Genomic DNA, 13,033 nt, shown 5'->3' on the forward strand with positions numbered 1-13,033 from the left:
AGTTGGAGCCTTTTCTAGTCCCATCCTCCCACTTCCTCCTCATCCTCCCATTTCCTCCCCTAAGAAAAGGCTGCCGGTTCAAGGCCCACCCCGAGGCTCTAGTCCAAATCTGGGGCTCTTCAGAACCTCTTAGGATTCTAGCGAAAATTAAAGATTCCTCTCCAGAAAACTCTCTGACCCTTGGTTTCTGGTGGTTTGGAATCCCGTTCTTGAGCCGAGGGAGGGACTGAGGGTCTTTACGCAGGCTCCAGGGCCCTCTAGGGGCCTCTGTCTCTCCGGGTGGGGCTGAGGAGGCGGGGCTGCGGGCCTCCTTATCTCCACAGCCAGCTTTGGCTCCCTGGCGCGGGGCCCCTCAGTCTGGGCCCTTTCCCATGGGGTCTCTGCTCCCCCTCTCGCTGCTGGTTTTGCTGGCGGCTGCCTACCGGGGAGGCGGGAGCGCGCGTTGGCGCCGGGCTGCGCGGGCTCAAGGCCCCGGAGGCAACTCTCCGGAGACCTCGGAGACCTCGGCGTCCTTCTGGGTGCGCGTGAGCCCGGCGTTCAAGGCCGTGCCGCCGGGGGGTTCAGTGTGGCTTAACTGCAGCAGCAGCTGCCCCTGCCGGAGAATTCCAGCCTCAGCACTCGGCTGCGGCGGGGCCGAACGCTTAGTGGGCCCGGCTGGGTATCCTACGAGCTGTTGGATGTGAGGGCCTGGAGCTCCGAGGTGCGCTGCTTCGTCACCTGCGCAGGAGAAACGCGGGGGGCCACGGCCAAGATCACCGCCTACAGTGAGGGACTGGGGCTCAGGTTCTTCTGGGGTGAGGGGAGGGGGACGGAGGGGGGGTATTTGACAGTCGCGTTAGGGGGCGCACGCGCACCTTGCTCAGCGGCCCCCTCTTGCTTTAGAACAGCCGCACAGCGTGATCCTGGATCCCCCAGTCTTAGTGGGCAGTGAGTACACGCTGCGCTGCCACGTGACACACGTATTCCCCGTGGGCTTCCTGGTGGTGACTCTGAGGCGCGGCGGCCGGGTCATCTACTCTGAGAACCTGGAGCGCTTCACTGGCCTGGACCTGGCCAATGTGACGCTGACGTACACGTTACCCGCTAGGCCCCGCGACTTCTTGCAGCCCGTGACCTGCCACGCACGCCTCAATCTTGATGGCTTGGTGGTCCGCAGCAGCTCGGCACCCATGACGCTCACAGTCCTCGGTGAGGCACCTTTGGAATCCTGGAGACTTGAGGAGGGGTGGGGAAGGGTTATGACCCCGGCAGGGTGAGAGAGCCAAGCGGCAGCTCCATGCGGGGCGTCACATCAACATGTGTTCCCTTCCTAATTCTCACCTCCTGTCCCCAGCTTGGAGCCCCGCGCCCAAGGTCTTGGCCTCCACCTCCATCGCGGCCTTTGTGGGGATCCTTCTCGTCGTGGGGGCCACCTACCTGCGAAAATGGCTATTGATGCAGTCCCGGGGCGCAGAGGGGGTGGTCCATGACCGCTGAGCCAGAGGAAAAAGGAATCAGAAGCAATTTGGGGAACCCTGACTGGTTCAATAAAGCCTTCCTCAGTCAGCCTCTGTCCCATGGCCTAAACGTCCCCCATTAGGGTTCCTTTTTGGCCTTGCCTCAATCACTTTCTCCAAGTTCCTGGTCTCTCTTAGGGCACCTGAGGTTTCTTCATTCTCAACCACCTGGGGACCTGGGCGTCCCAGTCCCTCTGCATTTCCAGCCAAGTGTGGCAAAGTACTTCTCCTGCAGGCATTATCAGAGGGGTGCAGATAGGCATAGTTTGGGTACTGGAGGGCTTTGGGCTGTGGTGGTGGTAGGGGGTGGCTCACAGTATGTTTTTTCCCGATTGGCTCTGCTGCTGCCACGCTGCAGCTCTGATTGGATGTTAAGTTTCCTTTCCTATCCCCCACCCCCCTTAAAACCTAGCACTTTCCTGGAGGACAGGGGTGGAGCGAGAACTGGCCCCCACAGTTCACTGTTAGTGCTGGGGGGAGAGCACAAATGGGAGGGGGCCCATGACACTGAGGGACAGAGATATGAAGAAAAGGTGCCCATGTGGTGACTGCAGGGAAGGAGCAATCAGATGGCCCACGTGGGATGTCACAGACTTATGTCCTGGCAATGTCTTGATAGTCACCGGGCACATGCGGGGGTGTCAAAGCTTGGGGCCCGGATGAAGGGTCGAAGTGTTATAGTTGGTCTCTTGGTCTCGCGTGGACAGAATCCGAGCCCGCACTGGGTATCTGGCAGGGCCCGGGCTGTCCAGGGCCCCGCCTACCGCGCGGAAAGCGGATTCTGGGGTGCTCTTCCGAGGCTTGAGCTCATACACGCCGCGTAGACACGTGCCCGCTGCACGCTGGGTAAATACAGACCCAGAGCAGAGCCGACCCTAATTTAGACGCCCGCGAACGCTGCGCGCATGCACACGTGTTCCCGACTCACTGGCACTTTCGTCCCCTCCCCCTCTGTCGCGTGCGGGGGCGGAGCCGGAGGGGGACTAGGGGCGTGGCTGTAATCCTCAGCTCTCCGGGTCAAAAGGAGAAGGATCCGTGAGGGAGGCCTCCCCACACCCTTCCCTAGAAATGTGCCTTCCCCCATCCTGCTCTTTCCAGATCTCTCCTAGTCCTCAAAACCTCAACCCCCATGCTGAAGGGGCGCGGGGCGGAGGCGGGGGGGCGGGGTGGACGGATAACTATGGGGGCGGAGCTCTGAGTCCAGCTTATTATCACGGCATCCAAGCTAGGGGTAGCGTGGGGGTTTGAGAAGGGCAACCCAGCATCCCCGGACCTCCGCTTCGCCGCGGAGGATGACGCGGGAGCGCGCGGTCGCCCCCAGAAGGCTCCGGGCGATGGGGCGGGCTTCCACGTAGACCCCGGGGGTCGCTCGCTCCTGCCAGCACGCCTTCGCCAAGGCCGGGAGCCTGGAGCACGCTCGCCCTCCCGCCCCCCCAGCCGCCTCTGCCGCCGCCCCCTCCTTGGAAACCAAGTTACCAACGTTAAACCAATCCCCGAACGCAACTCTGCCTCCTCCACAACCCACCCGCCGCGCCGTCCTCTAGCCCAGCTCCGCGCTCGCGCTCGCGCTCTCCTCGCCTCCTGCGCTTCCCCCGCGGCGGCGATGCCAGGGCCCTCGCCAGGGCTGTGCCGGGCGTTGCTCGGCCTCTGGGCTGCCCTGGGCCTGGGGTTCCTCGGCCTCTCAGGTAAGAGCCGGGTCCTGGCTCAGGGTGGACAGGGTGGGGGCGGAGTTCCCGGACCAGATAAGCGGCCACAAGCCCCTCCCGGCTCCGCCCTCCTCTCGCTCCACTCCCACGCTTCTGCCCCACCTTGAGCCCTGGCCTTTCCCCCTCTATCCCTCTTCCCACCAACATACACTGGAGACCCAGCTTCCAGACTCCTCGTTCGCCCAGATCTCTACCCTACCGTCTTCTTCGACATCCTGGGTGCTCTTCCGAATCCAGCCTCATGCTCTGGATACCCCGTGTCTCCCTTGTCCCCTTCCGGGGTACCTCCCCACGCTCTGTTATGCACCCTGGTCCACGGACTGACATCTTCCTCACTCGTGGTCCGGAAAGACCCGATTTCCCCAACTGCCGTGACTCAGAGGAGCTATTCCCGCTCCATCCGGAGCCCTGGCAACCGAGTCCCTCAGCTGTTACCGCGATTCCTTCCAAGAGCCCAGCCTTCTGTGTTCTCCCGGGTTTAGGGGGTCCTCACTTATGCTTGACTCAGTTTCACCTCCCCCTTGCCCTCGCCTCAACCTGTCTCCCCCCTCTCCGGCAAGAATCCTGAGAACCAGTTCGTTTTCCTTCCTCCACACGAGGTCCCCTCCTCCCATCGTTGCGGTGTGCGTCAAAGACCCCATCTTTCATCCCCTCCCCCCTCCCCCCATGCTTTCCCATCGCTCCATGGGCATCTTGGAGACGGGGGTGTCTCCACTGCCCCGTCCCAGAGACGCCCTCGAGGTTTGAACCCTGGGATCGCGCCTGCAAACCTGAGGCCGGGACGGGATGCAGGGCTCCCGAGTTCTTTCTTGCCCCCTGCTAATTCCCTAAGAATCCCTGATTCGAATAGGGGCACTAAGATCCCAGGAAAGCGGCTCCCCAGGCTGAGCCCACGTTTCCCTGGGCAGCGGTCGCGCAGGAGCCCTTTTGGGCGGATCTGCAGCCCCGCGTGGCGCTCGTGGAGCGCGGGGGATCTTTGTGGCTGAATTGCAGCACTAACTGCCCACGACCTGAGCGCGGTGGCCTGGAGACCTCGCTGCGCCGGAATGGGACCCAGAGGGGCTTGCGCTGGCTGGCTCGGCAGCTGGTGGACATCCGTGAGCCGGAGACCCAGCCTGTCTGCTTCTTCCGCTGCGCGCGGCGCACACTGCAGGCGCGTGGGCTCATTCGTACTTTCCGTGAGTTCTCAGCGGCCACGCTTACTCTACTACTTTCCCTCCCTTCCAAGCCCCGCCCCCTGGGTCACAGAGTCCTCCCCTTCGGGCTCCACCCTCTGGATCCCCACGCGCTCCCTCTCTGGGCCCCTGGTTCCACGCCACGTCCCTCTAAACCCCCGCGTTTCCAAAAAGCTGTGGTTACCCTTTCCAGAGCGGCCGGATCGTGTAGAGCTGGTGCCGCTGCCTGCCTGGCAGCCTGTGGGCGAGAACTTTACCCTGAGCTGTAGGGTCCCGGGCGCTGGGCCTCGTGGGAGCCTCACATTGACCCTGTTGCGGGGCGCCCAGGAGCTCATCCGTCGCAGCTTCGCGGGGGAGCCACCCCGAGCGCGGGGCGCTGTTCTTACGGCTACAGTACTGGCGCGAAGGGAGGACCATGGGGCCAATTTCTCTTGCCGCGCGGAGCTGGACCTGAGGCCGCACGGCCTGGGGCTCTTTGAAAACAGCTCCGCCCCCAGACAGCTCCGAACCTTCGGTGAGTGAGTGTCGGGAGAAGGGGACCAAAAGGGGTCGGGCAAGTGTTAAGAAGTTTGGAGGCAGGGAAATCTGAATTCTAATCCTAATTCCAACATGCCCCCAGCTGCACGTTGTTTTCCCCTACGTGCCTTGAGGATAATACGATAAGATGGTGCATGGAACGTGCTTAGTACATACTGAGCGTTTGATACATAAATTCAAGCTGTTCTGTGACTCCCAGCCCTGTCTCCGGACCGCCCGCGCCTCGCTGCCCCCCGACTCTTGGAAGTGGGCTCAGAAAGACCCGTGAGCTGCGCCTTGGACGAGCTATTTCCAGCCTCGGAGGCTTGGGTCTACCTGGCGCTAGGGGATCAGAGGCTGAGTCCCGATATCACCTTCGAGGGGGACGCGCTTATGGCCACTGCCACAGCCACAGCTAGTGCAGAACAGGAGGGCGCCAGCCAGCTGGTCTGCAACGTGACCCTGGGGGGCGAGAGCCGCGAGACCCGGGAGAACGTGACTATTTACAGTAAGAGGGAGTGACGTGGACCCTGCGCGGCTCTGGGGTGGAGCCAGAGGGACGGGAAGGCGGGGCAAATAGTGGGCGGGGCCTTAGTATAGGAATAGGCGTGGTCCGAAAGTCCATAAGGGGTGACAGAGACTGAATAGCAGGAGGAATATGAGACGCCGGAAAGGGAAGGCCGCAAACCCAGCGAGGATCTCCAAAAGATTTGGCGGAGACAACCTGAAGAGGGCGGGGCGAGATGGGGCGGAGCCTGCGCATCCCGAGGGGCGGAGCGCGGTTCCCTTAGTTTGGCCGCAGAGCCCGGAGGGTTCGGGTAGATAAGGGTCAGCCTCGACCCGCAGGAGGGGCGTGGTCAAGGGATTCACCGCCAATGCCCTGTCCCCAGGCTTCCCGGCGCCGGTCCTGACCCTGAGCGAGCCCACCATCTCCGAAGGGAAGGTGGTGACAGTAACGTGCTCAGCTGGGGCCAGAGTCCTGGTCACACTGGACGGAATTCCAGCCGTGGTCCCGGGACAGCCCACCCAGCTTCAGCTAAATGCCACCGAGGACGACGACAGGCGCAGCTTCTTCTGTGATGCCACTCTCGAGGTGGACGGGGAGACCCTAAGCAAGAACAAGAGCGCCGAACTCCGCGTCCTATGTGAGTTGGCCTTTAACCTCTCGCCTCCCCGTGATTTCCAAGGACCTGTCCAGTCCCTGGCCCTGCTGTGGAAGTGGGGCTTTTCCTCAAGGTCCATGTCCGGCTTCTCTGTATCCCACGCCCCTGCCTGCAGACGCCCCTCGGCTGGACGATTCGGACTGTCCCAGGAGCTGGACGTGGCCTGAGGGCCCAGAACAGACGCTGCGCTGTGAAGCCCGAGGAAACCCCGCTCCCTCCGTGCACTGCGCACGGCCTGACAGCGGGGCAGTGCTGGCGCTGGGCCTGCTGGGTCCAGTCACTCGCGCTCTCGCCGGCACTTACCGCTGCACTGCGGCCAATGTCCAGGGCCAGGCAGTCAAGGACGTGACGCTGACGGTGGAGTGTGAGTGGGGGTGCACAGGGCGCATCTCTAACAGGGTCTAGGGGCAACTAAGCCTACAAGGAAGAGTGGGAACAGGATCTGAAGTGTGCCTTTGGGCAGGATTTTGGAAAAGGGAAGAGGCTGGCGAGTGGGATTAGGGGAAGATCTTGGGGAAAGAGGGAGAGGAAGAAGTAGACGTGTCCATAAGGGTCTGGGGTGCGACATCTGGACGGAATCTTGGAAAGGGGGACTTTCCAAGCCCTCTAACAATTTTTAGGTCAAAGACTCGGGGACGGTCCTGTGGGCGCTTTGTAGGAATCAGAAAAAGGGCTCCAAACAGCTCACAGCTCGACCAGCGTGAAACCTCTTTGGTTCAGTGTCTTTGTGCCTGCCCAACACTTTGTGGCCGCCCTTGGACGGAAAGGGGGTGTAGGGACATTAGGCCAGTCCCTAAACCCCAAACCGAGCAACATATCTTCCTCCAGACGCCCCAGCGCTGGACAGCGTGGGCTGCCCAGAATACATTACATGGCTGGAAGGAACAGAAGTCTCACTGAGCTGTGTGGCGCATGGAGTCCCGCCGCCGAGCGTGAGCTGTGTGCGCTCTGGGGAGGCCAGGGTCCTGGAGGGCCTGCTGCATGTGGTCCGGGAGCACGCAGGAACCTACCGCTGTGAAGCCACCAATGCTCGAGGTTCTGCAGCCAAAAATGTGGCTGTCACGGTGGAATGTGAGTGGGGACAACACGGGGCAGGATGGTATGTGAGGATAACCCTGGCCTGACTTCCAGTCTCTGTGTGACCTTCTGCTCCCCAGATGGCCCCAGTTTTGAGGAGCTCAGCTGCCCCAGCAATTGGACATGGGTGGAAGGATCCGAGCAGCTGTTTTCTTGTGAGGTGGATGGAAAGCCAGAGCCAAGCGTGGAGTGCATCGGCTCAGAGGGCACCAGTGAAGGGATGCTGCTCCCGCTGGCACCCCCAGACCCTAGTCCCAGAGTCCCCCGCATCTCTAGTGAACTGGTACCTGGTATCTACGTCTGCAACGCTACCAACAGGCACGGCTCCGTGGTCAAGACAGTCGCCGTGAGCACGGAGTGTGAGCGGGGCCCAGACTGGTGGGAAGTAGGGGTGCCCCAGGGTCTGCGCCCCCCCTAACGTCCCCCATGGCTGCTTTGCAGCGCCGCCGCAAATGGATGAGTCCACCTGCCCGAGTCACCAGACGTGGCTGGAAGGGACTGAGGCTGCCGCGCTGGCCTGCGCCGCCCGGGGTCGCCCCTCCCCGCAAGTGCGCTGCTCCCGGGAGGGCGTGCCCAGGCCTCAGCGGCTGCGCGTGTCCCGAGAAGATGCGGGTACCTACCGCTGCTTGGCCACCAACACGCATGGCACGGACGCACGGACTGTCACCGTGGGCGTGGAATGTGAGTGGGAGCAGCACCAGATGGAGGGCACCCGGTCCCCCAAACAGTGACTTGCAGCAGTAGGATTGCCCAAGACAGTTCAAGGGCACCTCCCCAGACCCCTTCCTGGGGACAAGAATTCCTCATCTAAACCTGAGGAGAATGAAAACTCTAGGGAACAGGAGCCCGCGCCCCCTCAAGTTCTAGGTCAAAGGGGCACTGGTGCAGGGCCCCACTTCTCATTCCTTGAGGCAGGGCACAGGATTTTAGTGCTGATGACAGCCTGATTATGGGGAGAGGTGGCTCTGGTGGGAGGCAGGGTCCTCGCCTGCCCATCTGAAGAAGGGTGCTCTCAGATGTGGTTGGGTGGAAGGTCAGTAGGTCAGTGGCTGGACCGGCTCTGAGCGGCCCCTCCAACCTCCTGTCCCCTGCAGACCGCCCGGTGGTGGCCGAGTTGGCAGCCTCGCCTCCCGGAGGCGTGCGGCCAGGTGGGAACTTCACGTTGACCTGCCGCGCGGAGGCCTGGCCCCCAGCCCAGATCAGCTGGCGCGCGCCCCCGGGGGCGCCCAACATCGGCCTCTCGAGTAACAACAGCACGCTGAGCGTGGCGGGCGCCATGGGCAGCCACGGCGGCGAGTACGAGTGCGCAGCCACCAACGCGCATGGGCGCCACGCGCGGCGCATCACAGTGCGCGTGGCTGGTGAGTGGCGGCTGGAGGGGCGGGGCGAGGGATCTTCAGGGGGCGTGGCCTGCAGCTTGGGGCCCCTGAACCCGGTCCTTGTTTCCGCTCCCATTCTGCCGCACCCGAGGCTGAAGTGTTCCAGGGCCGAAGTCAGGGGCGCCCTGGCGAGTGGGGTTTCGATGGCAGGTTGGGGGCGGAAGGTGGAGGGAGGACTGGAGCTCACGGAGAGGGACCCTCCAGGGCTGTGATGGCTGTCGGAAGGAGCTTATTAACTTGGGGTCGGTTATGTGTGATGAGACTTGATCTAATAATTCGCCCTTCGCTGCGTCGCTGTGGAGAAGGGGGGTTGGAGAGGGACCCAGAGCAGAGGAGGCGGGTGAGGGGGGCCCTCGCCAAGATCCCTTCCCCCCACTTCGCGTATCTCTGTGGTTTTTCCGGGTGAAGGAATGACCCGGTCTCCCCCCACCTTCATCCTTTTGGGGGTGAGTTGGTTGACTTGTGGGTATCTCTGGGGCTAGGGGCTTCTATCCAATGTCGAGATGACACTCCTCGGGGTCGGGGCGCTCGGGGTAGCCTTCCGGGCTTTCTCCTATCCCCCACCCCCCGCTGTGAGTTCCCTGGGGTTCTCTGCCAGGCCCGGGAGGTCTGACCTTGTGCCTATGGGGAGGGAAAAGAGGAGGCCGGGCTTGGGAGCCTTGAGCCGGTCCACCCTCTTTGAGGATCTCCACCCCGCAGGTCCGTGGCTGTGGGTCGCCGTGGGCGGCGCGGCGGGGGGCGCAGCGCTGCTGGCCGCGGGGGCCGGCCTGGCCTTCTACGTGCAGTCCACCGCTTGCAAGAAGGGCGAGTATAACGTGCAGGAGGCCGAAAGCTCTGGTGAGGCCGTGTGTCTCAACGGCGCGGGCGGCGGCGCTGGAGGGAGCACGGCCGCAGCCGAAGGTGGAACCGAGGCTGCGGGCACTGCGGAGGCGCAGGCCGGGGGCGAGGTCTTTGCCATCCAGCTGACGTCAGCGTGAGCCCGCTCCCCTCTCCCCGCGGGCCGGGGGACGCCCCCCAGAGGCACAGGGGGGCTTACTTATTGTTCTATTTATTTATGTATTTATTTATTTATTCACTTATTTATTCAATTCCAGGGGCGTCATCCCCTTTTTCTACCCTGCCCCCCAATAAAGTTTTTATAAAGGACTCTGGGTCCGTCTGCTTCAGTCTGCGATGTGGAAGCAGCCCAAGGTTCCAATGCCAACCCCGCGGGATATTCCTAAATAAACTATTTTTGCTTGTTTGTTTTTGAGGGCCTACTATGTGTCAGGCGCAGTGCAAGCCGCCTTCATGCGGTGTGACCCGGGGCTTGCTCTCTCGGTGTCCAGTTTCCTGCTCTCAGCTGACCCTTGGGCCGGGGTGGGGACCGCACCCCTTCCTCCAGCTCCCTACCCTTTATCTCTTCCGCCCAGAGCGCTGCCCTCTAACCCAGCTAACACTTGGGGGGGGGGGGGAGCTAGGTGATTCCCCCAGGCCTGGTTCCGGGAAGAGCTAAAGCTGCCTCCCCAGGATGGGTGGAGGCCCCTCCCAGGGGTCTGGACACCGGGCTCCCGTCCTGAGGCCTCGCCAGGATGAGTAAATGCAAACAGGGACTGCAGTTATGAGCATCAGCTCCCAAAATGTCCCTCCCGTTAAAGGGTGCATCCCTGCCTCCACCCTCAATGCCTTCTCCATCCTGTATCCATCCACGGTGTCTCAGTTTACCCCTAACCTGCCTTTTGACTGCCCATCACGACTCACAAGAGACACGCGGTATCAGCTGCAACCGCACTCCCCGCCCCGCCCCCCCCCGCCCCCCCTCTACCCCCCTCCCCCCCCCCCCCCCGCACAGCACCACCTCCCTCACCGCCGGCAGCATAAGGAGAGAACAGCTGGACCTCCCCCCACCCTTGCAGTCTCTGCCTCTATCCAAAGCAGGAACAGAGCCAGAGAGAAGGAAACAGTCCTGGACAGCTCCCACTCCATCAGCTGCCCTAGGCAAACATTTCCCGAGCAAAGGTAAGAGCAGGAAACGGGGGTTGGGCTGGGGGGCTGCCTAGAGGCCTAGTCAGGGTACAGAAGGAGAAAAGGCACAAGCATGGTGCAGCCCCTACTGTCACACACACCCTTAACCACCTCTCTCCACTCCCACCAGCCTCTTCTCCATTCCTCCGAGTCCCACAAGGTCCCACCTGCCACAGGGCCTTTGCTTTTGCCATTCACTCTGCCTGGACTGTCTTCATCTTCAAGTCCCACAGCTAGTTCCTTACCCCCAGGTCTCTACACAGATGTCAGAGAGGCCTTGGCTGTCCCCCCTCAGAGAGGACCATCACTAAGGTAGCACCCCCAACTCCTATCTCCTTACATTATTTTCTCTAAATAAAGCACCAGCCACTACTTGCCATTCTACTAGATATTTAATTATTTGTTTACTGTCACGTTAGAATTTTGGCTTCACTAGAGCGAGGACCTTTGTTCTATTTACCATATAGTGTCCCCGCTGGCCTGGCACACAGGAGTTGCTCCATAAGTGCTGAATAAATGAGTAAAAACAGCCGGGAGTTCACACACAGTCTGAGACCTCTGTGTGTTCAACGTGTATCCCCAAGGAACTTCATGCTGGGCACTGGGGTGGCCTATCATGGTCAGGGACACAGATGTGGCTTTGCACCTCTGAAATCACGGTCCAGGTGGGGAGATGAATGTGAATGAAATAACCTCAGAGTAGTAGAGACTTGAAAATTCTGGTATGTTCTTTTTTTTTTTTTTTTTTTTTTTTTTTTTAATTCTGGTAGGTTCTAAGAGGGAGACCAGTGAGGAGCTGAACTAGAGCCTGACATAGCATGGGATTGGGGTGTCTATTTTAGACTGGGTGGTCAAGGAAGACTTCTCTGAATATGTGGTGCGGGGCTAAGCCCTGCCCCCCAGTCATGAGAAGGCAGCGGCTATGGGGAGACAGGGTGGGAGGGTGTTCTGAGCTGAGGAATAGTGAGACCGAACGAGTCAGGGATCTGAGGGCTGAGGAATCCCGGGCCCAGGCCTTCCCCGTGGGCTCACCCGGGAGAGACAAAGGGGGTTTCACCTTCCTGGAGTATGTGGCCAGGCAGGTCTCGCTCACTGTCACGGGGGTGACATCCCCACCCTGGCTGCAGCCCACCCATCCTCCCAGTGAGCGCGGGTGTCCTGTGTGTCCAGGGCCCTCCTCTCCCACGTGGCTTTTGGCTTCAGGCTAGGGACACACTTTGATGGGGTGAAAGAGACCTTGAAAGAGGAGCAGCGGGGCACAGAAGGGACTGGTATGCGTCGAGACATGGGAAGGTGACATTCTGCAGGCAGGGGGAGAGCTGACAGATAGAGGGCCCAGGGTGTGGATATCACCGTGTGCCAATGTGTGTCATCTAGGTGTATTTCCTGTGTGTTGTCACGTGTGTGTGTCAGCAGGTGTGAGTATCAGTGCATGTTTCTGGCTAGTGTGTGGTCTGTCTCATGTGAGTGTCAGCACGTGTGAGCTTGTCCATGTGTCTTGTGTGTGTGTGAAGGCGTGTGTCAGCCCCACTCATGTATTTGTCTTGCCTTTTTGTTTTTTGTTTTTTGTTTTTGTTTTTGTTTTTTTTTTCAACGTTTATTTATTTTGGGGACAGAGAGAGACAGAGCATGAACGGGGGAGGGGCAGAGAGAGAGGGAGACACAGAATCGGAAACAGGCTCCAGGCTCTGAGCCATCAGCCCAGAGCCCGATGCGGGGCTCGAACTCACGGACCGCGAGATCGTGACCTGGCTGAAGTCGGACGCTTAACCGACTGCGCCACCCAGGCGCCCCTAGCCTTTTTGTTTTTAATGTTTGTTTATTTTTGAGAGAGAAAGAGAGAGAGTGAGCGGGGGGAGGGGCAGAGAGAGAGAGAGAGAGGGAGACAGAGAATCCGAAGCAGGCTTCTATGGCGCTGAAGCCGGATGTGGGGCTCAAACCCACAAACCGTGAGACCGTGACCTGAACTGAGCCGAAGTCAGACGCTCAACCGACTGAGCCACCCAAGGCGGTGCCCCTGTCTCTCTCTCTTTTTAAGATCTTATTTTTGTAAGTAATCTCTACCCCCAACGTGGGGCTTGAACCCACAACCCCGAGGTCAAGAGTCGCCCACTCCATGGGCTGAGCCAGCCAGGCGCCCCATGTGTGTGTCTGTCTACTGTTGTCTGTCTCTGCGTGTGGTGGCTGTCGCCCTGTATGGGGAGTTGCGGTGAAGGTGACTAATTCCCTGTGGGGCGGCTGGTGCCCGTATAGACGACTCTGTGTGTGTCCCTCAGAATCCGAGTGAGAAAACACCTGCCCCCACGTGCCTGCGTGCGTGAGACGCGATCCCCGAGTCACGGTGCTTTTCTCAGAGTCGTTTTGTTCTTTATTGTTACTGCTGTCAACAATATGAGGGTCACTGCTGAGGACATTTTCTGAGGAGAGGCTCAGCCAAGCCGGATTGGACCAGGGGCCAAGATGGGGCACAGTGGCCCCCTGAGACAGGGGCTCTGGAGCCGGAGGCCTGGGTCTTCC

The 13,033-nt window shown here is 60.7% G+C and overlaps 2 protein-coding genes across 2 annotated transcripts; both read left to right on the top strand.

Annotated features, from left to right (window-relative positions):
* The first annotated feature begins 86 nt into the window (after positions 1-86).
* On the top strand, positions 87-1,545 carry ICAM4 (intercellular adhesion molecule 4 (Landsteiner-Wiener blood group)). The gene is given in 4 exon segments (XM_045491855.1): positions 87-591; positions 594-764; positions 883-1,188; positions 1,334-1,545. Coding segments are annotated over 4 exon segments (840 nt in total). The 5' UTR covers positions 87-371; the 3' UTR covers positions 1,477-1,545.
* Positions 1,546-2,668: 1,123 nt separating this feature from the next.
* Positions 2,669-9,658, top strand: ICAM5 (intercellular adhesion molecule 5). Its single transcript, XM_045491850.1, has 11 exons — positions 2,669-3,181; positions 4,111-4,380; positions 4,571-4,891; positions 5,114-5,401; positions 5,784-6,038; positions 6,172-6,420; positions 6,885-7,127; positions 7,214-7,492; positions 7,575-7,814; positions 8,228-8,494; positions 9,212-9,658. Exons 1-11 carry the CDS (start codon positions 3,100-3,102, stop codon positions 9,487-9,489), a joined length of 2,772 nt encoding a protein of 923 aa, XP_045347806.1. The 5' UTR covers positions 2,669-3,099; the 3' UTR covers positions 9,490-9,658.
* The last annotated feature ends 3,375 nt before the right edge of the window (positions 9,659-13,033 follow it).

The sequence above is a fragment of the Leopardus geoffroyi genome, chromosome A2 (assembly GCF_018350155.1).
Source record: "Leopardus geoffroyi isolate Oge1 chromosome A2, O.geoffroyi_Oge1_pat1.0, whole genome shotgun sequence".
Lineage (NCBI taxonomy): Eukaryota > Metazoa > Chordata > Mammalia > Carnivora > Felidae > Leopardus > Leopardus geoffroyi.